Raw genomic sequence first — 26,977 nt, forward strand, 5'->3', positions numbered from 1 at the left:
GTTTTTGGAACATCCTCAGCACGTACCGGCACTTGGTGATACCCCCGCACCAAATCTATTTTGGAAAAAATTGAGGTCCTGGCGAGATGAGCAGAAAAGTCCTGGATGTGGGGAATTGGGTAACGGTTGTTCTCTGTAACGTTATTTAAATGCCAAAAATCCCCACACGGTCGCCACTGCCCATCCAACTTGGGCACCAAGTGGAGAGGCCCAGGCACTGTTCGAACTCTAACAGCAAACCCTGAAATACGTCCCCGGTGGCCACTAAATTGGCCCTCATGAGGTGGCCGCAGCCCGGGTAGTGAAAAGAATGACAGAGCGTCAATCAAACGCCTGTGAGCAATGTCGACTAACAGCCCGTGGGCACAAAGAAAATCGGCGCCTAAGATAGGCACCGAGCTGGCATTAACAACAAACAGTCACTAACCTTTCTCCAGAAGCTGCAATAGGAGAACCGTTAGCCGCAATCAGCCGCAGTCTGTGGCCTGCCACTAAACTGTCCATGGCGGTGGGCAGGATGATCCTCTTCTGGGAGTCAGAGTCCTCCAGAAAACAGCGCCAGAGCGTGAGTCTCCAATGAAAAGCAGCCTTTCCATATCGTTAGCGACCGCGGCAGCTACGGCGCGGTGGCAGCCTTGTTTCTCTGAGCCAGAAAAAGAGAAAGGTGTCAGGCAGCGACCCACTCTGGTGCCAAAACACTGCTGGTAGGGTGTTTTGGCACCCACGGTGCCGCTGTGTAGCAGTTCCTGCCATCAGCGCCAGCCCATCCGCTCTCGAGAAGGCAGGTGGGGGTGTTGCCGGCGGGTTCGCAGCCAGGCCGTGCACTCCGAACGTGTGGGAAGCCAGCAGGATGCGATCCGCTTCTTCAGCCAGGGAGCGGTACTCCTGTGCCGCTAGAAACGGGGAGTTGGCGAGGCCGGTCCTCACAGCGACAGGCAGTTGTCTCAGAAAGAGATGGATGAAAAGGAATCCCCCGTCGTCCGAACCGAGCAAGGACAACATGTTCTCCATCAGTTCAAGAGCCGTGCCTCCGCCCAGGCCAGACAGGGAGAGAAGTTTCTTGGCTCGCTCCGCACCAGAGAGGGTGTATCACCGCTGCAGTAGGTCATTATGGGCGACATATTTGCCGTGCGCGGGCGGGTCCCGAAGGAGGGACATCGCATGGCGGGTGGCTAGCGGGATGAGCGATGCCACCACATGATGAAATTTGTCGCCAGCCAAGATGCCGTGGAGAGCAAACAGAGCCTCCACGTGGACGAACGATGACAAGGGGTCGTGGAGCCAGAAGTCCAGCGCCACGGCAAACGTAGCCGTATCATGAAGCAGAGGGCCGGCGGTAGCTGGCGCGTCCAGGGCAATCTCCATGGGTCGCCGCGTGTTCAAGGTAGGGTCACCAATATGGAAGCATGGAACACACGACACAGGAGCCCTAGTTTTCCTCTACAAATTTATTTATTTATTTATTCACTTCCATACATTAACTGAGCATATCGCACCCAAACACAACACAACCCCTCCTCCAAGCTTGGGTGTGAGTGGAGCCCTGTAGTGGGTCGCCACACTAGGACCTTAAGAGAAAATCTCAATGAACTGAAGCAACGTTGTAAAGAAATAAGAAATATGAGAGACTGATAAGTCACACAGAAACCAAAAGGTGCCTCAACAAGCTACAGAATCACAAGATGTTCTTAGCTTTTATCAGCGAGCCTTGTCAACACTTCCCTCCTCACATGACCGTAAGCCTTCTAGGTCCAAAAAGCATTTAAAAGAAGAAGAAATTAAGGCATAATCACATCAGGCATAATCGGTTTGTTTTAAATGGAAAAACACCCCAAATCACTCAAAAGTCCTGCAGTGTTGAATAACAACATGTCTCTTGGGGTGTCTGATTTTAATCAGAGGACTAAGAACCGCCTCAGTGGACGCTTCAAGCTCGGGACATGCAGAACAGTCCATCTTTGAATTTAGTGCAGTTAGCAGACCCCTGAAAGTAAAAAAAAGAAAAAAGAAAAAGATTAATTATGTTTACGACTCTATTGAGAGTAGTTATAAATATTTGGTAAATTACACTCTCTCATAGTAATAATTTCTCAAAGCAAATGTTTGGCAAATACGACCCGTGCAGTCAAGTTAGATCTTTCTTTTCTTCTTCTTCTTCTTCTTTTTTTTTTTTTTTAGTTCAGGCCAGTAAAAAGACGATTCAATGCACTGATCACGCCTGAATAAAATAGCGGTAATTAAATACGTTCCCCAAATCTGCCTCCCACTCTCTCTTTGTCAGGTTGTGCTTCTGTTTTTGATAATTGAAGGGTGTATTTCTCAGTTATCAAAGTAAAAGAAAAAGAAAACAACCAGATTGCACATTTTGTGGCTGCGCTGCATTACAGCCGATCAAGGCTGCTGCTGACTGACAAATCCGCAGAACTAACGCGTCTGGATTGGATTTCACGCTGCGCAAATGTTAATCTCTTTTAAGCAACGCTCACAGAACTGTTTAACACAACTGCAAAGTGTTTTGTTTTGTAATATTAGTTTAGCTGCTGATGGCAAACATACAGGCGCGCTGCAGGTTGCAGTCCCGTTCATGGGCTGACACTTGGGGTGGCACTTGATGCAGGTTTTATTCACAGCTGTCTCGCGTGGCTCTCTGCAAAAAATAAATAAATAAATGAATAGACAATAACAAAGTATGACACACCTTGTCTGAAACTGTTACATGTGTTTTATTTTTTTTCAACTGTAAGCACGTCGAGATTCTTTGTTGGACAGAGGTCTCCGAAGATAAACAGATGTGAGCGACTGTGTCGTTTCACCTCCAGTGTTTGTCCACTGGAGACTGAATTTCAAAATGCTTCGGATCATATCTGTTTTTCTTTTTCTGTCAATTAATTCTCAGGCTCGTGTAGCGTCAAAGTCTTGGAAATAAAAAATAGACTCTGAAGGAGTGAACTGTACAGCATGGAGACCTGTTGTGTTTTTAGCTTGTTTGTTTTTCAAAGCTTATTAAAGAGATGCCTCCCTCACCCCTCCAGGATGTTGCAGGAGTCGACGCAGCTCCCGTCGCGCTTGTAGTCGCGGCACGAAATGCACATCCTGGGGCCCGGACCCCAGCAGCCGTCCGCCGTGCACTTCTTGTCGCAAGTGTCGTTTCTCAGAGCTGAAACCCAAACACACAATCTCAGCGAGAGCTCTTTCCTGCATAATTATCCAATTTTGAAATTAGGATCCTGTAATTAAATCTTGCTCGTGCAGCGCATAATCAAAAGTAACAACAACAGCAGAGATGCGACTGAAGCCAGTGTGAGACAAACAGAATTTACCGCAGGTGGCAGCGTTGGCATTGCCCTCTATATTAACAGTTTGGTGTGGTGATTTGAAAAGCTTCTGCCAGTGCTTTGCATCGGTGTAACAGAGTTCAGAGTTCTTAGAGACAAACACATCTCCGTCACTGATTTCTCTGAGGGACCTCAGGCCCAGGTGGGTGATATGTAGCCCAGCCACAACCAAACTGTGGCTTCCGCTACCAAATGAGAAGAAGAAGAAGAAAAAAGAAAACATTTTGTGACGGGTTGAATAACACTCATCTTGTGTAAAACTAATTTCTTCCTAGTGACACTGCGAATCAACAGTGGGTCTTTACAAGGAAAATACCGTTTAGTTCTCCCCCAAATGACCTCCAGATTCTCAAAAGGACTCAGTGAGCTCATGGTATTTGGCCACGTTTGAATCCACAGGTACCCTGAAGCAAGAAGGTTTGTTAACTGTAAAACTGTTTAGAGGCACGCATTTAGATCCATGACTCAGCCCTTACACAGTCTTACCAGTAATTTCTTTAACTGTCTTAAACACATTAAGCTGCTCAGGATCCATCTTTGGTGTTTTGGTGAATTGATCCCTGAAAATGAGAAAATAAACCGTACTGACTGCTGGTAAAGGTGATCGAGCACAAAGGCAGCAATGCTAGTCATACCCCAGACTTACCCATAAATTGACAAGACGATGATGTCGATGTTTCCATTGATTATGGTGCAGTTTTCAAAGGAGCCGATGTTTGTTGCATTGATAGACAGAACGTGAGTCAATTCTCCTGTTCCAAGTCCATTACACTCTAAAAAAATATTTGTAAAAAATACTAGTTAATAACAATAGTTAATCATAATAGTTTAGTAATTGTTTCTCATAGATTTTGGTCCATATTAATGTGATAGCATCACACAGTTATTGCCGATTTGTCATTTCAGTACAGCAAACTCACGTTCAAGAATCCAATTTCAGATAATTTGAGTTTTGTGATGTGAAATATTATCTCGCTAGAAGCAACCATCAAAAGATGGGTACACGGTGGTCATAAAGGGAAGACATGGTCAGCGGCAGCATTGATTAATTAATTAATTGCCTAGAGATCTGCAGCTAACTGGGTATTTTCTGTGGATCAGCAGTTTCTGAAATATTCCAAGCAACCCGTCTGGCTGCAATAAACATGGTGCGATCAAAATCACTAAAATCTTTCCTGTTCTGATGCTCGCTTCAGCAGGTCATCTTGAACATTTTAACAAATCGGTGCATAAAATCTGGCCTATGAGTTTTAACCAAAACAATGCCATTTAATTTTTTCTTTTTCTTTTTTAAATCATCTCAGTTGTTTAAAATGCCTTAAAATGACTGAGTTTAATAAAAATGTTGTTCAGTTGTATTGTACTGCATCTGTGTTCCTCTGAATATAAAACCAAACAGAAATAGCTTAAGGATGAGTGACATGTCTTTGAAATTGAAATCTTATGTGCATTTAGTGCATGTTTCTAATATGCATTCATTATAAAGATTCAGGAGTTATATACATCAGCACTTACAGTGTGGTAAACATGCTGCCATCCCAACTTTTTGAAGTTGTTTGCATGAAGTTAAAAACAATAAAAACAATCGGTTTGGACATTTGTTTGTTTTTCTGCACTATTTTCAGGGGTTAAATAATTTAAATTATTGCATTCTGTCGTACTTACATTTTACAACTTAACCTCTGTGAAAACAACATTGTAAGAAATTGTCTTTAGCGTCTTATTCAAGTTTGACCGCTACACACACGTTTTATTTTTTGAACACGGTGAGAAATATTTGTCCAGATTGCACAGTAACAGCTTATCTTCCTACCTTTTGGACACAGCCCATCACACTTGGCGCACTTCCTGACTCCTCCTACCTCCACCTCATGCGTGTTACCGCTGCACGTCCGCAAACATGCTCCGTAATCAGAAATAATATAATTATCTGGAAAAATATGCAAAATACAAGCTGCTGATGATGATGATAATGATAATCTCATATTCATCGTGCACTGGATAGATATTAAATCGTCTTAAAATCATAAATAAAATATCTGAAAAAAAAATCCAAATTTAATTTACTTCTTTGCAGGAAATAATCTTTTATTAGTTATACAGCAGTTTAACTAGCGATGCATAATGATGATATAATATAAACACAGAAATACAGGGACAGACCTTTGCAAGTTAAAATTATTAAGAGCAGTTGTTGCATTAACACACTCTCAATCATTTGCTTTTCTTGTTTATACAGTTTAAAATTAAACTTGGACAAACTGTCACGACTGAATGTCTAACAACCCTGAAGGACAACCTGGGCAACTGTTCAGCAAGTCAGCATGCTGCAATGTGGAACAAAAGATTCATACTGGCGACTGGAACCCATTACTTTACTTTTATTTATCTTGACTGTTGAGTCATAGCTACAATGCACATTTAAATGTATGCTAACCTAATATATCTGTCTAGGATTAAAAGTTTAAAAGAAATAGGTGAAAAAAACTAAAATTAAACAAAAAAATTTATCTGGTTAAAGCCGGCCTTACGTGGGCAGCTTTTGACACAGGTGGCCCCGAAGCTGTACTTTCCATGCGGATTAGGAACCAGCTGGTACAGGTTGGGGTCATAACGCAGAAGGCTTGGGCAGGAGTCCTTACACACCCCATTATCCTGGAAGTCCCGACAGGCCTGCAGCACAAACAAGCGTCATCTAGCACACTGGGACCAAAACAGAGCCCCGCACTAATGATAACACTGCATTCCTTTATCACAGCCTGGCTTAATACTCATAGCTGCACAGAGAGGCAGAAAAGACGCTGTTATTCAAGGCACTGCCAAGTGCAAGATCTAATCAGACGCTCCACATCTTATCATCAGAAGTTTGTTATTGGTTTCAGTAGAGATGAGACTCTCACTCTCTAATGTCTGAGAGTGAGAGCTTTATTCTGTTGGAAGGTCTTCTTCAAGAACTTATGGAGTAGCAGAATTACGTAGTGTAATGTTGCACTTAGGAACAGTTTTTTATTAGTTTTGGTGACTTTGTGTTGGTTTCTGTTTGACTGGGAGCCTTAAAAAATAGGCATATTCAGCCTGACAAACATGTTTTGAGGTCGATGTCTGTGGGAGACCACAGTGGTAACATTGCAAACAAATGCACTCACCGGGTACACCTGTTCAACTGCTCGTTATTTAGTACATTTAGACATGTAGACTTGGTCAGGGGGACTTGCTGAAGTTCGAAATGATGAAGAAATGTGAGTCAAGAGACTTTTGCTTCTTGGTATGAGACAGGCTGGTCTGAGTAAATTAGGTCCTGCTGATCTACTGGGATTTTCATACACAACAATCTCTAGAGTTTCAAGAGAATGGTCTCAAAATGAGAAAATATCCAGTGAGCAGCAATCATCAGTGCTTAAAAATACGAGATTAGAGGCCAGGTTAACCCAAATAACCACTTGTTACAACCAAGGTATGCAGAAGAGCATCTATGAACGCACAACACGTCGAATTTTGAATCAGATGTGGTATGGCAGCAGAAGACCATATCGGCTGCTACTCCTATTAGCTAAAAACAGGAAAATGAGGGTACAATTCAAACAAGGTTCACCAAAATCAAACAAAAGAAAAATGTTGCCTCAGAAAAAGTCTTGATTTCTGCGCCAACATTCAGATGGTAGAGTCAGAATTTGGGCACAAACCACATGTAAATATGGATCATTGTCATCGGTTAACAATGACAGTGAGTTCACTGTACTGAGATGACAAATCCACAGTAACTGTGTGATGCTATCATGTCAGCATGAACCAAAATCTCAGAAGGAAGTTTCTAGTACCTTGTAAAATCAATGGCATGAATAATTAAGGTCGTCTGAAGGCAAAAGGGGATCCAACCTATATTAGCAAGGCATTACTAAAACATTGGCTGGTGAACACAGGCCTTGGTCACATGTTTATACAATATCACACAGTAACATTAAAAGTGTCTTTGTCTCACCAGACAGTCTTCAGCTCTGGGTCCCGTGCACCCCGCAGCACAATTCTCATTGCAACAGTCGCTCGGTGAAGGTCCTTTGCACCTCTTAGAGCACTGCTGGGCACAGTTCAGCTTTGTCACTGGAGATGAGAGCAGCAGAAGTTGAGTGGAGTGTCCAAGCCCAGGAATGAATTTGTTCTTCTTTTGATTCTGATGCCCTATCACCACCGTGCATTACAGTACTTTTAACATGTTCAAATTATGAAAAATTGGAGGATTGTGTGCACAGATTTGTTTTACTTTGCTCTTGTTTGCAGTGAATAAGCTAACAATTAATAAAACAGTGCTTACAAGTCTGACAGTTTTCAGGACCAGGTGCCCAACATGAGCCATTGAAGCAGCTTGAGTCACATTTTCCACCTGTTGGAAAAGAAACATTGCAAAGGACCAAATTAAAAACCTTTTAACTCGCAACAAATTATCTCTTTGTCTTCTGGTGTAAAGTAATACTTACAATTTTTGTTTTTGCTAGGAGTTGGATCAATGCTGATGTTTCCAACATTAACAATATCAGACCACTGGATTGTTTCCACATTGCAAAGCTGGTTGCTCAAAAATTTTACTCCTCCTTTAAGAATTTCTGCAAAAAGAAAACTTCAAAGGAACTACTACGCAAACATGCACACGTTGGAATATTTACATAGTTTGTAATAATACTGGCTGAGTGTCATATAAAACATGATTATATTTAGGGGTTAACCTACCTGTCAGGCTGGTCAGAAGAAGCTGATCGGTGCCCTTGTTTGCAGATTTGTTATAATTGGAAATCACAAGAAGAGCAAAACTTCCATAATAGAGAGAATGGCCTCGAATGATGCGCAGGTTCTCCAAAGGAATCCTGGATACTGTATTGAAGGCGATCAGGACGTAGCCACCAACTTCTTTGATAGACTGGAAGAAGGAAAAAAATACAAACTTAATTTTTGAATAAAAAACCCTTTTATTTTCTGTGACGTGAATTTAGATACATTTACATTAATGTTTTAAGAGAAAACTGCAAAACTGGTGGTCCATAACACTGGCAGACAAAGCCCTATTTTTATTGTGCTAGAGTCACATTCAGTTTGACTGATAGAGATGTGTAAATTAATGTTCAGAAGCACGGGGACACCTACACATATCACCTAAAGGAGTCGCTTAGCCATTGAAAAATACCATGAAGCTCCCAGCATACAGGTTTTTATGCTGATATTAATACCAGAGGATGTTTAAACCTCCTCTGGCAGAGTGTTGGTGACTTTTGCACCCCGTGCTCCTCGCCTGGCCTGAGGAGCAGGCCGTGCTCCTCAGGCACGGCGACCCGGCCTCTAACTTGGCACTTTCAGGCTGACTTGCAGTGATTCTTCAACACTTTCACTTTCCAATAACAGCACATAGAGTTGATGGTGGAATATTCAGGAGGGAAGAAATGTCACAAACTGACTTGTTGCAATAGTGGGATCCTAAAATAGTACCAAAGTCAGATTCAGTGTTTTCTTTAGAATGACCCATTCTTTCACAAATCTTTGTAAATGCGGACTGCATTGTGATAGGTTTGTAGCTTAAACCTATTCGCTGGAACGTTCAAGACAATTCAACTACACAGCAAAAAGCATTGAACACCAAGCAGAGCTCTTTATGATTCTCGTATACGAGGGAGACCAACTGGACAAACGCCGTTCCTTCGCTTGATCCCAGTTGCTCTCGTCTGCTCCCTCGCAACAATGCTCTTTTATTGAGGTTGCATGAATATACATAGGTTCATTAACATATGACGTATACATACAAACAAAGAGTACCTTGTCTGTGCGTTGTGTAAGTGTGTGTGTGTGTGTGTGTGTGTGGGGTCAGAGTGTGACCCCATAAACGACTTCCCTAAACCTGCTGGTCTGGAAGTCCAGCAGTTCATCTAAACAAAAGGCACTTATACTTAAACAGATATACGTGTGTTTGCTATACCATATATCAGCAAGAGAAGATACGACCTCTCCTAGGAGGTGTGTGATCTATGCCAGAACACTCTGAAGAGGAGTGGACGCACCCCCCTCTTCATGCTACACAGACTTGTTACAGACCTCCTAGGATGAGACATTCTTTCAATCTACAAATGATTATATACTTCTAAGCATATATAAATATATATTTCTAAGCATAAATGACAATCCACTATATAAACCTGACACATTGCTAGGTGTTCGATTTTATACGCCTGTTGCAATGGGACTGAAAACACTTGGGTTCAAAGATTAAGAGGTGTGGCCCAAATACTTTTGTTCATATAGTGTATGTGATGGATGCTATTTTTGACATCTTTCTTGAGATATTTCATGTAAAGGATTCCTTCGATGCGCTCTTCATATATCAAATTCATAAGAAACAGACAGATGTGCTCACAACCCAAAAACATGTCGATGGCACTGAATCATAAAACTTTCAGCCAAACTATATTGCCTCAGGTCTACCTCTAGGGCTACAGACAGCCCACCAGTTCTACTAATAGAATGGTTAGCACAGTATGTACAGTATGTTGCTCAAGAGGTGATAGAGACAGAGCCACAGTAACTCCTGGTGATCTTAATTAGCATACTGGGTTGACTTATCTGGACTGTGGACGATTGGGCAGGTGATGAGAGAAAAAGAGGATGAAAAAAATAGGACATCATTTAAGACTCTTCCTCTCACAAAAAGTAATCTGCACTGAAATATCATCAATTCTCTGCCTGTCTCTGTCATCCAGTACTGCACTGTGTATTTATATTTATATATTTATATTAAGTGTTTAGTTAAATTATTGTATAGTATTTATGAGTTTCTAATCTAGTTATAATATGTATAATGACAAAAAAGGGTCTCAATGCTTCAATCAGTGGAAACAAAGCTCGCTGAACAATATCTGCTGACTGTATGCTTTTCTGTCTTTGTGTGTGCAAGCCTGCATGAGAGTGTGTGTGCCCAGTGTGCAAAACCCTACACAACCTTAAGCAAAGCTCCATCCACAGCATTATAAATACACTGAATCATCATACCTATTCACTCTCCACTGATTTTAATTATCTGAACTGAAGCGATGCAAGCGGCTACACATCCAGTACAAGAGGGTTGGACAACTTTTAATCGCACTCTTTCTCTAATCTGCTACGTGCATCCTTATCCTCAACTCCTAACAAAGTGCAGCTTTTACCCGGAGGAAGGACAGGTCACGGTGATCCTCCACGTGTGTGATCTCCAGGTTCTCCAAGATTACGGTGCAGTTGCTGTAGGTCTTTACCATGTTCCTGTAGTGGTCCTCTTTAGTTCCCAGAAGGTTTAAATAATTGGTTGCACCTTGGCACACTGCAGGAAAGGAGAATTCATTATAGTTTCATTTAAATGTTAAAAGATTCAGATTGTAAATCATGTGGAATTGCAGTGGAGAGTCACAAAAGTATTTAAACCAAGGCCCACAGTGCAATCAGTCAGAAACAGAAACATCCCCTGCTTACGCAACACGCTGGCCCCGTTTATGACTTTCTGTGTGTGTGTGTATGGGCAGAAATCTGTGCCATCAGAAACTGAATTTGAATAAGTTAAATTCGAATTTGAATTGCTCGGATTGAATCTGAATTGTAACTTGAATAAATGCTTTTTAAAAACTGAATATGAATTAGCCTAATTTGAAATTCAATTTATTGGTTTGAAAATGATCATCACTAAATTGAAATTGAATTTTATATTTTGAAAATGAATTTATTTGCTTTGAAACCGTATTTTATCCTTTAAAAGTTTAGCTCTCGAATAATTTCAGATTCACTTCTCACCATTCAGTTTCAGTTCTACAATTCAATTTCAGTACCAAAATTCAGTTTTTTGGGACTTACAACCGGTTCCGGTTCAAGAGTAATCGAGCGCAGATTAATAGAACTACGTTTTACTAGCGGACCGAAAGTGTTACTGACAGGAATCTACAGCGTCTTGAGCTGAATTAAGACTTCAGAAGTCATTCGTCATGTCGAATGACCAGCGGATAAACTCTCAGGTTGGTAATAAATGTATTACGTGTATAAGAACAAGCGTCATGTTAACAAATGATAGCCGTACAGTAACTTTTATGCTTATTGTAGCTGTTAGCTAAAAATGCTAATTTAGCGTAGTTTGCCCTGGATTCAGCTTTGACAAACAAATATGATCGACTGTTTCTAGTAGAATTCCAAAGTTGTCATCTTGTACCCTCTCAGAGCCCTGTATGCTTGCAGAGACCCTTACAGTAGGGAAACATGCAAAACAGTGTCCAAACCTTTGTATTTTAGCTTTATTTATGTCTTACACAGCATCCCAACTCTTTAGCTAACTTAATAACTTTAGCTAAAGTGAATAGTTAGTCTAATTCATTAGTGCAGCATTACTGGATCACCTCTGTTTGAAGTGATATATGTGACTATCCCTGTGTTTAACTACCATAATAATTCTTAGGGTACTGAGTGCATGCTTATTTTTTTTTTTTTTTTTTTTAACATACTGCTCCATTGCTATGTTTGACAGGTTGAAGTTGTCGGGTCACCTCCTAAATAGACCATCTTTTACAGGTGTTTTGTGCCAGAAATGGAGTGTCCACTGAAGACTGAAGATACTGAATCTCTACGCCTTGCCATTGATCCCTCTTGTGCCTTCATCTAGACAAGAGATATTAACTTAACCACTCTCACATGCTCTGTACCTACATCACCTTCCCTGACAGTCGTAGCTTGGCTCATCTGAGGGTGAAATTATAAGAATGTGTTATTTTGCAAAGTGCTCTCCAGGGTTCCTAAATAAAATATGGCATTGAGGTAATTTCTTTTGAATTAATCCCTTCTTCTGAAATATAAGAACCTCTCCTGGTTTTAATGGCACTTTGGATTTTCTTACTTTCTGTTCCACTCCCAACCCCAAATAGATGCTGACAAGCTGACACAGTAACATGGAAGAGGGAAAGAAGTTGGAAAGGACTACTACAAATAAACCTAATGCCTAACAATGAAAAATGTAAATTAAGCACAATAATAATAATTAAAGATAAAAGATGAAGTAACAAGTGTTTCGTTTTTTGTTTATTCCAAATGATCATCCAGATGTCTGTGACATGTGATGACACACACCATAATGGAAGGCCTTTGTCATCACATGCTTAAACTCATCATATATTTTTGCATATGCTGAACAGGCAGTCAGACATGCTGTAACTGTGGGGTAGAAAGCTGCTTGAACACCATACGGCAGGGGTCTCAAACTCCAGTCCTCGAGGGCCGCTGTCCTACAACTTTTCCATGTGTCTCTGTTGCAACAGACCTAGTAGGTCATTAGCAAGACTATAGAACTTGACTGCATGCTGAGTTGGCAATTCAGCCATTTGATTCATGTTATAGCAGCTCATGAGTGAATGGACATGGTGCAATAAAAGTATTTTAGAAGTATATGTTTCCAAATACATACATTTACTTAAATTTACTTGAGTAGGTAGGGTTAGGGGTTGCCACCTCAGCATGCAGTCAAGTTCTATACTCTTGCTAATGACCTACTAATTGTATTCAGGTGTGTTGCACCAGGGACACATGGAAAAGTTGCATGACACCGGCCCTCGAGGACTGGAGTTTGAGACCCCTGTCATACGGAATATGACAGGTGTGGTTGAACTGCATGAAGACTATGAAGTTTCTCTTCTCTTCTGGCAGGACAGGAATGTAGCCTTGCCCTGTGAGCCACCGTAAGGATGTACTTGGAGTAGAATTGGACTGTCACCGGCCTCAGGCTCTTCACGTTTTCAAAGACAAAGCAGTCATTTAGATAAAATATTAGATATTGTTTACCTGAGGATCTGACACAGACTGATTCATGTTCTACACAGTTCTGACAAGTTCATAGAAATTTCTGTTCAATTAGAACCAAGTATTTGAGGTGATGATTGTAATTTTTATACAATTGTTGTAATTTGTGTTTTAGCAATTTTTTGATTGATGTTTTGTTCCCTTCACAATATTATACTAATATATAATATTGTAAAGGGAAAAAAAAACCATCAAAATTTTTTTCTCTTTTTTATTCGGGCTACTTACATTTATTTTGGGCTACCAAAAATTGAAGCGTGCCTGCCCGAAGGGCTACCAGGGATTTTGAAATTTTGCGAGCCCTGACTTAGAGTAAAACTGGACTGTCACCGGCCTCAGGCTCTTCACCTTTTCAAAGACAAAGCAGTCATTTAGATAAAATATTAGATATTGTTTACCTGTAAATGCACAAAGAGAATTTAGAACTGTAACTATTGTCAAGAGTGAACAAGCACTGACAGTATAATCTACAGCTGTGGCCAAACGTTTAGAGAATGAGAAGTGTTGTTTGTTTATTTACAAAGTTTGCTGTTTCAGTGATAGTTGTATATCATATTATATCACTTCAAACAGAGGTGATCCAGTAATGCTGCACTAATGAATTAGACTAACTATTCACTTTAGCTAAAGTTATTAAGTTAGCTAAAGAGTTGGGATGCTGTGTAAGACATAAATAAAGCTAAAATACAAAGGTTTGGACGCTGTTTTGCATGTTTCCCTACTGTAGGGGTCTCTGCAAGCATACAGGGCTCTGACAGGGTACAAGATGACAACTTTGGAATTCTACTAGAAACAGTCGATCATATTTGTTTGTCAAAGCTGAATCCAGGGCAAACTACGCTAAATTAGCGTTTTTAGCTAACAACTACAATAAGCATAAAAGTTACTGTACGGCTATCATTTGTTAACATGACGCTTGTTCTTATACATGTAATACATTTATTACCAACCTGAGAGTTTATCCGCTGGTCATTCGACATGACGAATGACTTCTGAAGTCTTAACTCAGCTCAAGACGCTGTAGATTCCCGTCAGTAACACTTTCGGTCCGCTAGTAAAACGTAGTTCTATTAAACTGCGCTCATTACTCTTGAACCGGAACCAGATGTAAGTCCCAAAAAACTGAATTTTGGAACTGAAATTGAATTGTAGAACTGAAACTGAATGGTGAGAAGTGAATCTGAAATTATTCGAGAGCTAAACTTTTAAAGGATAAAATACGGTTTCAAAGCAAATAAATTCATTTTCAAAATATAAAATTCAATTTCAATTTAGTGATGATCATTTTCAAACCAATAAATTGAATTTCAAATTAGGCTAATTCATATTCAGTTTTTAAAAGCATTTATTCAAGTTACAATTCAGATTCAATCCGAGCAATTCAAATTCAAATTTAACTTATTCAAATTCAGTTTCTGATGGCACAGATTTCTGCCCGTGTGTGTGTGTGTGTGTGTGTGTGTGTGTGTGTGTGTGTGTGTATCTCTGTTGGAGAATTTAGTCTGTCCAGTCATAACTTGGCACGCTTTCATGTGAAAATAACAGATCTGGGCTGCATCTACAACAAGATCAAATCTCAGTGACGAGTTAAGTTCTGGCCCGCGAGTCAAAGTCAGCTGCGTGTTTTTATGCTGGCAAAGGTCTCAATCTTTCCACTTGTATGAAGGCTGGTTAAAACAATCCCTCTGACCAGTAAGTCCAACCCATTGTGGTGTTCTCCAGAAAAGCTCTGGTGTGTCACAAATTCCATGACAGTTTAGGTTTCTTTTCGTTTCCCTTATTTTCTTTCTTTTTTCTTTTTTTTTTAAGAGAGGAGACTCACATGTCTACACCTCAAAATGAAAAGTCTAATTTCTAGTTTAACCATATTTGACTGGTATCAAAGGATAAAACTGCGTTTTTCAATCGCACTGTGTGTTTTACTTATGATGTTGTGCTGGGTTCATACACACTAAGCGCAAAAGGAAGCTAATCAGTGAGAATTAGGCACAAACAGCTGTCAACCGCCCTCCCTCTTCTTCCTCCTCATTAGCTAGTCCCTGAGGGTTCTCCCTGACATGAACCCTGCAGTCCAGCAGCCCAACACCCGAGTAACAGAGGCAGATGAGCAAAAGCAAGCTGACGGTTTTAATTAGAAGAGCCACGTGAGTTGTAATTAGCCCTCTGATTATTACTCAGATTGCAAAAACCAAACTGTAATAAACAAAAGGTTGTCGGGTTTTTGCAGCTGTGAATATTAATAAACCTGATTTGAACATCCTGAATGCTATTTTGCAAACAGAGACAATCACTTAGATGCATGCATATCTCCCAGTTATATATAAACAGCCTGCTCCCTATTTGAGTTATAATGAGCAGTGAAGGTGGAAAAAGACAGGTGAGGCTGATGGTTCAACAAACTGCCAAACAAGGAAGTAAAGCAAACAGCCAATTGGTCGAGCAAGCAGGCACACAGCCACAGTAAAAGTTCTCCCTGTCCACTTTGGTGATTGAACAACTCTCTTGCAGGTGATAAATGATCTGATATTCCATGACCACAGTGTTGGGAAGGTTACTTTTAAAATGTATTCCACTACAGATTACAGAATACATGACCCAAAATGTATTTTGTAACGTATTCTGTTAAGTTACTCAATGAGAGTAACGTATTCGGAATACTTTGGATTACTTAATAATATTATCGTGCATTTTACATCTACATGAATGTACTATTGCTGTGTGATTATTCCGCGCGTATATAAAACAGGTCCGCGGCTCCAAACCGTAGTAAAGGGACCTCTGGCTAATACGTCGGTTTCCGTGTTGGGCTCATCGCCGAACACCAGCTTTACTTTGTTCTTCACGTCATTTATGCGGGCCGCAAGTATGGGTGACATGTGCCATGAGATTGAGACACAGGCATTAGAGCCTCTTATTGTGTGTTTTGTTTGGGTTTCCACTGGTGTGGAATAACTAAAAATAGAAAGGGCATAGCCTAACATCAGTGTTGCATAGTGTTACAGGTATAGCCCTTAACAATGTAGCCTCATGGGCAGTGTAGTCCGTGCTGCAGGGAGAATTCACTGCCATACCCGTTATGTGTCTGTGAGCATGAGGGAGGAAGAAAAAGGAGAGTCGAACAGTAGAGTTGTCACCAGAAACAGGAGATGGAAGCATGTAAACCACTGCAGCCAAGAAGAGTGCCTGACGAGCCCAGTTGTAAGTAGAGATGGCACGATACCACTTTTTTATGTCCGATACCGATATCATAAATTTGGATATCTGCCGATACCGATATGAATCCGATATAGTGTGTTTTTTAATCAATAAAACTGTTTTTTAATATATTGCTACATTTTGTATAAGTTCAAACTCAAGTTTAAATAAACAACAACACTAAAGCTATTCTGTTATACCTGTATGTAAAAAATACACTGCACCCAAAATATTTCATAGTTCAGAAATACTGATCAATCTAATAAACTTAAACCTACTCCATCCTCCCTATTCTGGTATTTTAAAGAGTACTTAGCAGAAATATTAAGCAAACTAACAAATAGGGTTGCAAACTCCCAGCAAAAAAAAAAAAATAGGGAACCACCCCCCACCCTCCACCTCATGATGCTTAATCGACATAATCAACTTTTATTTGATGCAGTGTGAAAAAAAATGCACAGAATTAAATTATTTTTCAAGAATAACTAAATAGATTCAACATCTTTCTTCAACAGAATTGCAAACTGCACAGATGGTACCTTCCCAAAGGAAAACGTACTATAGCTTACTAGGGTATATTAGACTTAACAGTTACTATATACAGTAATGGACTTCTACACATTTTACATCAGATTAAAACTTTGGGTGTAAGATTCGGATAATTATTTATTAAAAGCTAGATATTTAAAATGAGAATAAGAAAGATAAGTATGTCTTTGTGCCCCCTTTTCCCTGTTCATGCCCTATCGGCCCCCCTGGCTAAACTTTGCTAGATCCGCCCCTGCACAGTTAACAGCCGTCAGTTACGTAGAAAAGGATCCTGGTCTAGAAAGTAATATTAAATAAATTCTAACAACAGCTTATCAAGGTTAAACGTGCTGCTGTTGTTCAGCCGCTGGTTTCCTCTTTCTGGCGCGAAGTGGGCCAAAAACAAAGAAGAGAGACAGACTCGCGACAGAAAAGCCGATCAGCTGATCATTAAGCAGTTTCATGAAGTAGCGGCAGGAGAGGGAGGGAGAGAGAAGAGGCAGTCGCTCCATATATTGGTTGTTAAGCTTAATGTGGGAATGCTTTACAAACATTCAGAGATGAACTTACACACTTGCTTTACTTCTCTCTGGGATAACTTCCTCGGAGATGAAATGCTGGTTTGCTCAGCCGCTCTATCACGTGACGCATACTGCTCCGACGTGCTACGGTTATGAGCCGAGTTACGCCGTGTCGCAAGTTTTGTGAGGTGCTTTTTTGATATTTAATGGATCGGATTACATTCTTTATTTCTCTCCGATATCCGATCCAGTAATTTACGTCAGTATCGGACCGATACCGATACGTAATATCGGATCGGTCCATCTCTAGTTGTAAGTAAGCTATTAAGACTCGACTGTATGCTGTGTTCGTGTTTTCCTCCGAAACAATAAGTTCTGTTGGAGCAGCCTTTCAACGCCTCTCTCTGTCTCTCACTAGCAAAGTTGACCCATGCAACAAAGTAAAGCTGGTGTTCGGCTACGAGCCCAACACAGAACCCGACGTATTAGCCAGAGGTCCCTTTACTACGGTTCGGAGCGGCGGACCTGTTTTATATACGTGCGAATAGTTTTCTATATGAGATCGCTGCAAAAAGTGCAGCCTTACCTAATGTCCACCCTACTGTTACTCACTTTATATTAAGATTAAAAAATCTAGTTGGTAATATTAAAAAAATGTAAAAAGCACGATAATATTATTAAGTAATCCAAAGTATTCAGAATATGTTACTCTCATTGAGTAACTTAACGGAATACGTACAAAATACATTTTGTAGTGGAATACATTTTAAAAGTAACCTTCCCAACACTGCTTAACATATGAAACAGAAAAAAGAGGAATCCATTTATTTCAACAATGTAACTGTATTCTGAATACCACCTTTTAAAATGGTAACTGTAACGGAATACAGTTACTCATATTTTGTATTTTAAATATGTAACGCCGGTACATGTATTCCATTACTCCCCAACACTGCATGACCATAAATGGACTTCCTAGAACAACAAAACAAAAAGAAATGAGGTCGGACTGTGGGGACATAATTAATTGAAATCTGAAAGATTGCTCCATAACTCTGCCGGGAATAATGTGTGTTACACTTTAACCTGAGAACTTTCTCCAATTAAAAGTTGCTCATGTTGAATCACATGTGCAACAAAAGTTTGCAAAAGCGGTAAGCTACCTTCATTCTGAAAGAGACAAACTGTAGCTAGTGAGGAAATGAACATGGAGACTGAAGATGACTGGAACCTTTTTAGCTGCTTTTTTCTCTAGAAACCTTTGGTTCTGAAATGTAACCTACTGTCTGCAGCCTGCTATAATGCAAGGTTAATGGTGGGGTTTCTTATGATGTAACTGATACTGTGACAAAGACTAATTGCAGATTGCTTCACTCATTCCAGCTGTACTGTCGTCAAAAAATGTCCAGGAGGTAGGTGCAAGAAGTGGCAGGTCTGCCTCTGTACCCCATGAGTGTGTGTGGGTGTTTGCACTAGCATATATACAAGTGTGGAACACTGTAAGCAGCACAAAACATTCCCTGGATTGAGGGGTGTTGATCAGCATCCAGTCAGAGAATGACAAAGGACCCGATAAACTCGATCGTGAGTCATCTAAACTTGCAGAAATGTGCAGTCACATATCACTGTTTTGATGTTTAGTTGGGAACTAGTGTTTGAAGTCGAGGGTGTGCGGGCACATATCTGTTTCTTGAGGCTATGGCATCTGCACCACTACATAAAAAGGAAACTATTGTTTATTATTTGAGATAATTATCTCATTATCTCATCAATTAACATTTCCAAAGAGAATTGTAGCGACTTCCACAGTCGCTAGAGGCCGGGGATGGAGCCTGCTTCTTTGCCTGACGCGCTGTCAACTTTACGCAATAATGCGAGAGGTGGAATTGCTTGCTTGTTTATTAAAGTGCTTTGAGAGTTTACAGAGTAATGTGATCGGCTCCCGATTCAGACTCTTAAAACATCACAGGCTCTAATGCAACAAGGGGAAACTCGTTGTGCAGCGGTCAACAAAAACTACGGCTACCCAGCCCTCCTCTCTGTCAAAATCAAACCACTGAATGACAGACTGACAATGCCCTCTTAATGTCACCGCTAGCACCCACATGACTCCTGTTACACATCACCATAGCAACCAAACAAATGAAAACCCAGTGATCATCAAAATTCAATACATTTAGTTATGGCTCCTACAAGAATAAAGAACAGAATAACTTTATTATCCCAATCAATGGATAATAGTCTTTGGTTCACCATTAATACAACAACAATGATGTTGTAAATATATATATCTACATATACTGTATACAATACTTAACAAATTTATTAGACCACAACCACCCAATGTAAAAGTTTATGTCACAGCTGCCCTAAACAAACAGTATTGGTAATGGCCAAAAAAGGGGGCGAGTAATCGCTTGTCTGTCTGTCTGTTTGTTAGCAGTCTAGCATCTACAGCCTTTAAGACATGTTCAAATATCTTGTTCAAATGTATGTGTGTGTTAACACCAACAACAGCGTGAGCTGATTTAATTCTGGTGAAAATTAGGTCAAGGTCATGGTCACGCCAAATGTGAAAAACTTTATATTACACACACTTTTTTTAATGTATCGGTTTCAAACTTCACACAATATGATAAGAATTTGACCGTGAAAAAGAATCATAAAAAAAAAAAAGATTTCAATTTAATAAACTGATTTTCAAAATCAAAATCAGTTTATTCAAAACTTGGAATTCGAAAATGGATTTTGAAATGAAGTTTTTAAAAAGCATTTTGAAAATAAGTTTATTAAATTGGAATTTGAAAATGAATTTACAAATGCAGAATTTATTCTACAATTCATTATTTAAGCACAGAATTCTTTATTTCGATGCGCGTGACTCTTGTGGTCCTCCACAGTATTCGTGCTGCACCAAAAGCCTCGCTGCAACCGCTTTGGTCACTAGCTGGCGTTTGCATTCAATCTCACTGCGTGGTAGTAAAACTGTGAAATCGTGAACACCGTTTGCCCTGCACCTTTTGAAATAGGTTGGCTGCGGCGGTAAAATATGTAAGTTTTACTGTGAAGGTAAACTTCTCTGCTTCTGGATTGTGTCACACTTTTTCAAGTTCCACTAAGGCTCAATGAGTAGTTTGCGTGAGCAGACAAGATGGCGTCTTCAATGGAAACTACACTTAATCTGCTAACAACCAAAGCAATCACAAAGAGGCATCACCTGCAACACCGTCAACTTCCACCTACCATAAGCCAACTATTTGGGGAATACACATTTTTCATTAGCAGTCTGTGGTTGCTGATTGGTTTCTAGGTCAGTATGACTGAGGACTCAAAGGAATGGGTCAATATTTTGGCGAATACAGAGTTGTTTTCTGATGTAGGGGTTACGTTAGAATATCAGCACTCTCTATCCTGGTAAATACAGTTTGCTGAGCTCCAAATCTTGCACTTTTCTTTTAAAAATCTTTAAAATGACACATGAACTCAGGGCTGTGCAATATGACCAAAATCTTATATCCCGATATAAGACATTTCTCATCCCGACAAAGATATATATCACAAAAATTTAACATTTTCTGTAAATTCTGTAAAACTCGGGTCCTCGACTTGCGTGAAGTGTTTTCAGCTGGGCGTCGTGTACCTGGAGTTGAGTGTTTTGACCGATGCATGAAACTATATATTTAGATATAGGCTGTAACGGCTGCCATTTTCTTTTTGAGTATTTATTACACAGCGTGCTCCTGGGAAAGGCCTGTTCTAACCTTTGAGTCTAAGGTTTATGACGGCTCATTTTTGCTTCTCATCCGTAAACTCTCTCCATACTCTTTCACGTGATTCTACCGTAGGTGGTTGATGAGGTTTGCCGTGTTTGAGACTGGAGTGGGGACCGGTTTGTGGCATAATTTGCATAGCACAGTTTTCTGTTCCGTGTCAGACTTTTCATAACCAAACCATGTCCATGCTACATGCCTTGTTTAGAAATAAGGTCCTGGATTTGTTTTGAGTGGTCTTTCTGTTTGTCATCATTTCAGTGTATTTCGAAAAATCTCAACAGGATCTTGAGCTTTATTGTGTAAGGTTTATGTGGAAATTAAACAACCGGACAGCGGTGCCACACACTGGGTTTATCGTCGTTGCTGCGACAACGTGTAAAAACAGTGGCTTGTCCGTCCGTAATGTGGTTATTTTAAATATAAGAGAAAGAGAGAACTTGTAATATGCGTAATATGAAACAATAGATGTTTTCATATGGTCATCCGATATATATCGTTATATCGAACAGCCCTACATGAACTAAAGAGCTGTGATATGTTTGAGTTTGCGTAAATATTCTTAGATTATACTGGCAAAAGTGGTTGGCGAAAGCATGATTACTTATTGAGGTACAAATTGCAACGGGCCATAATACCACAGTGAAAGCAGACAATATAGAGTAAACATTTGAGACATTAACCAAACAAGATGAGATCGAGTGTACAATCTTACTCACCAAACCCAGACAAAAGAAAAAGTCACTTCCATAATCCCCCCCCCCCCCCCCCCCCCCCCTTTAAGGAATAACGAGTCCTCACGAAAGTAAACCAAACTTCCCTGATATCCCTCTAATGGTTTCCTCCAACAAAGTGAGTCGCCATCTATGAAATTAAATCATAATGCTTTATACCTTTCTGCAGACAACAGAAATGGTCTTGCCGCTTTCTCTTCCTCTCACTCACTACCTGCGATTCAATTATGCTCTGTCCAGAGTCTCATAATTACATTACCTGAAAACGTATACATGATTAAAGGGAGGTAACGATGCTAAGTGACAGGACTCTCTCAAGTCAACAGCATTACGGTATTACAGCAATCATGGCTCAAGAGTTGGCAGTTCGTCTTGTAATCAAAAAGTTGCTGGTTCGAGCCCCGGCTCGGACAGTCTCGGTCGTTGTGTCCTTGGGCAAGACACTTCACCTACTGCCTACTGGTGTTGGCCAGAGGGGCCGATGGTGCGATATGGCAGCCTCGCTTCTGTCAGTCTGCCCCAGGGCAGCTGTGGCTACAACTGTAGCTTGCCTCCACCAGTGTGTGAATGTGAGAGTGAATGAATAGTGGAATTGTAAAGCGCGTTGAGGGTCTCGAAAAGCGCTATATAAATGCAATCCATTATTATTAAATATCTTGCACAATTCTATCTCCAGTGTTCTGCCACTTTTATAACAAATCGATGCCAAGATTAATTCACCTATTTAGAAGTACATGTGTATTGTAAGAGGATGGTGATGGGAAGAGAAGAAGAAACCATACAATCTGCTTTAGTTTGCTTCAGTTTCAAGTTGACGATTACTGGTGTTGTGGTTATTTTAGTTCCTGAACCTTCAGATTTAAGGGAATTGTAAATTTCCCAAAGGCAAGTAAGTCAATGATGCAAAAAAATTCAAAGAAGTACATTCAAGCTCCCGTTTCCCTCTTATGTTTTCTGATTGGCTGAGATTGAGAAGGTACTACAAGTGGTCATATGTGCATTCAGTGGAGTTGCACTTCTTTCATATAAACATACTTTGTAGTTAGGATATCAGGAATTTTTAAGTCCTGCTTTTTTTTGCTGAGGGGAAATGCACTCTTCCTTTGCGTGGGAGTCACATCAATCCCTAAGAGAAAACATCTTCGGGCCTCAGAAAAAAAGGGGTCAGTGTGGACTCAGAGGATACCCCCCCTCCCTCCACACACATGCACACGGAGACACTCTCCCTCCCTATCACCAATGAATGCAAAAACACAAGGCCCTCTGACATCTCAGGAAGTGGCTCTTGCATGGGGTTAGTTGGCTACCCCGCAACACTGAACCAGGTGGTAGCTTATCATCGTAGGGAGAAGAGGACACAAGGAATGATTTAAACTGAACTTCATGTACTATTTGAGAAAAGTGACTGAAAGGAAATGACAGGGGGAAAAAAACTGAAACCAAAAAGAACCAAAAAAATGTCAGGATTGGTTTGTGGTTTAGCCAACAGAGAAGTAAATGTGGGACACCCGGCTGTGGGGTCAAACTGTGGAGAGAGGGTGTAAAGCCGAACACTTGACGTATAAGCCTGGATGACCTTTCCCTAAAGACCAACAAAGGGGACAAAACATAGGGGTGGACAGCTGTAGAAGACCAGCAAATGAAGGGTCTTACTCAATACATCACATGTCCTCATAACAGTTCAGTCCCAGTGACTGCATTTGTTGGCCCCGCTGCAGATGGAGCGCAGTCAGTGAAGTTTAGCTGTTAAAAGCTCAGCAAAGTGACCAAATAAAGACCAAAAAGGCTCATGTTTACTCTCTGTTCCTGATGATTCCTCTCTACCAGTCACTGAGACAATCTAGCTACCTGTGACTGGAACCATCATAATGTTTACTCTCCACCTCAGTGTGAGGAAACTGTGGGTTTGGGTTCTGCACAAAAACAGGAAAGATTATGTATACTCACTGCTGCATAATGTGATCAGCATTTTTAAGACCTTAAGGCAGTACACAGTGCTGAAAAGGCTACATTATTGGGATAATCAACTGACCTTTGGGAGAAAGCAGTGAGCTCAATTTATAAACAAACAAAAATAAAAACCCAAACAAACTTCTTTTCCTTAATTTAGGCAACAATCGATATTTTATATTAACAACAGGTCAGATCACAGTGTGTCAAAGGACAAACCTCAACAAAGAACTAACACCTGATGAAGTTCCCTTCAGCCCCATGAAACTCTATCAACTCATTGTTTTGGTTTCTCATCCCACAGCTGTACCGTTTTGGTCCATCAGTTTAGGTTCAATCAATCAATCAATCAATCAATCAATCAATTTTCCTGTAGACTCCTGGTGGAGCATAGGGCTGCAACAACACCATGCCAACGGACTCTGTTCTGGGCCGTTCTCTTCAGCTGGGTCCATGTCATTCCGGCGGCCTTCACTTCGCTCTCGACAGATCTTCTCCACGTCTGTTTGGGTCACCCCACTTTCCTTTTTCCTTGTGGGTTCCAGTCCAGTGCTTGCCTAGTGACGTTGTCGGATGGTTTTCGGAGTGTGTGGCCTATCCAGCCCCATTTTCTCTTCTTGATGTCTTGACCGACCAGGTTCTGGCTGATTCTCTTCCACAGGTCTGTGTTCGAGATCTTCTCAGGCCATCTGATGTTAAGGATGTGTCGCAAGCACTTGTTGATGAAAATCTGTATCTTGCTGGTAATGTTGTTGGTCACCCGCCACGTCTCAGACCCATACAGGAGGACTGCTTTCACATTGGTGTTGAAGATGTGGATCTTGCTGCGCTGGGATAAGGGTTTGGAGTTCCAGATGGGTCGCAGGGAGATGAATGCAAGCCCTGCTTTGTTGATCCAGCTCTTGATCTGCGCCGCCATCTCTGTTGACTATGCTTCCTAGGTAGATGAAGCGGTTGGTTTCCACTAAGTCTTTTCCCTGTAGCTGCAGTGGATGTTCTTGTCGGTTGTTCAGCTGCAACACTTCTGTTTTTCTGACGTTGTTCAGGCCGGTCTTTTCTGCCTCCTCAGTGAGCCGGGTAAGCTTGGACTGTGCATGTTGCTGCTTGTGGGACAGAAGGCTGACGTCGTCTGCAAAATCAAGGTCCTCCAGCTGTTTGGTGAAGGTCCACTGTATACCGGTGTTGCTGCCCTCTGTGGTTCTTCTCATCATCCAGTCCATGACAATCAGGAAGATTGTCGTGACAGCATGCAGCCTCGCCTCACTCCGGTTTTCACTGCGAAGGGGCTGGTCAGTTTTCCATTGTGGATGATCTGGCAGGATGAGTCTTCGTATAGCTGTTGGTTGATGTTGATGAGCTTCTGCGTGATTCCGTAGTGCTGCATCAGTTTCCACATGGTCTCCCTGTCAACGCTGTCGAAGGCTTTTTCAAAGTCAACGAAGGTTGTGTACACTGCCATTCGACAGACTGCTTGATGATGATGCGCAGAGTGGCGATGTGGTCTGTACATGATCGGTCTTGTCTAAATCCTGCCTGCTCTGATCTCAGTCTCTTGTCCAGTGCCTCCTTCACTCTCTCCAAGATAATTCTGGTCAACACCTTGCTGGGGATGGGATGGACAGCAGCATAATTCCTCGCCAGTTGCCGCACTGGGATAGGTCGCCTTTCTTGGGGAGCTTTACCAGGTGCCCAAGCTTCCAATCGGCAGGCACTTGTTCCTGTTCCCATATCTTTACTAGGAGAGGATGTAGCATCTCCACTGCTGCTGCCGCGTCTGCCTTGAGAGCTTCTGGAGGGATGCCGTCAGGCCCTGGTGCCTTTCCATTTTTCAAGGACTTGATGGCTTTGGTGATCCCTGCCTTGTTGGTGGATTGGTGTTGATACAGAGGGGCTCTTCTGCTGGTGGTATGTCGGGAACTGTTTGCGGTGGTGGTCGATTCAGGATCTCTTCAAAATGTTCAACCCATCTTCTTTGTTCTTCGTCACTTGTGATGTTTTTCCCATTCTTGTCCTTGACTGGCTTACTTGGGTTGAAACTCTTTCCTGACAAGGTCCGGGTGATCTCATACACTCTCTTCACTTTGTTCTCCTTAGCTGCTGTTTTTGCCTCTTCTGTCATACTGTGCACAAATTGTCTTTTGTCCCGTCTGGCACTCTTCTTCACTTCTCAGTTCACCTGCCAATATTGTGCTCTGAGGTCTGTTTTCTCATGTTGAATAATCAACATTTCTCTTCATAGTCAACAATGTATTAATTACCCAGCTGTAATATCCATGGCAGAAGAGATAAACCTTCAGTGACAGAAGGCACATTGAAAAAAGCATAAATTTGAGGGAAGAAAGTCGATTTTTCCAGAGTGAACTAAACAAAACTGTGCTCCTTCTACTCCAAAGCTGAAACACTTCCTGTATAAATGATGAGTATAAAAGAACAGCTGAAATAATTCAGGAATAGTTTTAATTAGGTGAGTCTCCTTCATAGCCTGTTAGAAAGTCCATTAATGCTGAGTAAAGGCACCCATCCGCTCCACTGCTGTAACTCAAAACTCACCCATTTACATTCCTTCCCTGTTAAAACCATACTACTCTTCAATCCCACAGGAAGCTGGGGAGGAAGACTGAGCGAGTGGGTGTCCAGCCCCCCCCCCCTTCCAAATCCTCCTTTCAAACAACCATCATTGAACCATGCCTGGAAAAGAAGAAATGAGGGTGAGTGAGAGCGCACACACTTCACACATTGTTCCAGCAAGAAAAAGCAGATGTGGATCGGGAATTCCCTGTTGGTTTAAGCATTCCCAGCGCAGTTCAACAGCCCCCAGGTTGGAGCACCTCAACACAGAGGACAGACAGATAACTCCTGTACAAAAAGCCAGTCATTCGGCGGTACTGACCAACCGAGCCACATCTGCCAAGTAAATATATCAGCATACAGCTGCCGATTAGCCAATCAGCGGGGAGGCAACCCATCCTCTTCACCAATCAAAAGACGCAATTCTACCTCATCATTACGCACACACTTTGACACAGAGAGTTCGGTCGGAGCTGCAGGTGGGGAAAGTCAGCAGAGGTTTACTCACCGTGTGGATTTCGTTCCTTCTTATGCTGTCC

At 41.3% G+C, this 26,977-nt stretch overlaps 1 protein-coding gene across 1 annotated transcript in view; it reads right to left on the minus strand.

The window, feature by feature from the left end:
• Positions 1-1,443: 1,443 nt before the first annotated feature.
• Positions 1,444-26,977, minus strand: part of LOC134616254 (epidermal growth factor receptor) — a 42,672-nt gene continuing 17,138 nt past the window's right edge. Inside the window, exons 2-15 of the mRNA XM_063460982.1 lie at positions 10,514-10,665; positions 8,058-8,244; positions 7,808-7,933; positions 7,645-7,713; positions 7,315-7,433; positions 5,867-6,008; positions 5,149-5,265; positions 3,982-4,108; positions 3,822-3,895; positions 3,652-3,739; positions 3,321-3,520; positions 3,025-3,157; positions 2,557-2,647; positions 1,444-1,984 (exon numbers count right to left, since the gene is read on the minus strand). Of these exons, the coding sequence (XP_063317052.1) occupies positions 1,928-1,984; positions 2,557-2,647; positions 3,025-3,157; positions 3,321-3,520; positions 3,652-3,739; positions 3,822-3,895; positions 3,982-4,108; positions 5,149-5,265; positions 5,867-6,008; positions 7,315-7,433; positions 7,645-7,713; positions 7,808-7,933; positions 8,058-8,244; positions 10,514-10,665 (1,682 nt within the window). The 3' untranslated portion in view covers positions 1,444-1,927. The remainder of the gene's footprint in view (positions 1,985-2,556; positions 2,648-3,024; positions 3,158-3,320; positions 3,521-3,651; positions 3,740-3,821; positions 3,896-3,981; positions 4,109-5,148; positions 5,266-5,866; positions 6,009-7,314; positions 7,434-7,644; positions 7,714-7,807; positions 7,934-8,057; positions 8,245-10,513; positions 10,666-26,977) is intronic.

The sequence above is a fragment of the Pelmatolapia mariae genome, linkage group LG18, assembly GCF_036321145.2.
Source record: "Pelmatolapia mariae isolate MD_Pm_ZW linkage group LG18, Pm_UMD_F_2, whole genome shotgun sequence".
Taxonomy (NCBI): domain Eukaryota; kingdom Metazoa; phylum Chordata; class Actinopteri; order Cichliformes; family Cichlidae; genus Pelmatolapia; species Pelmatolapia mariae.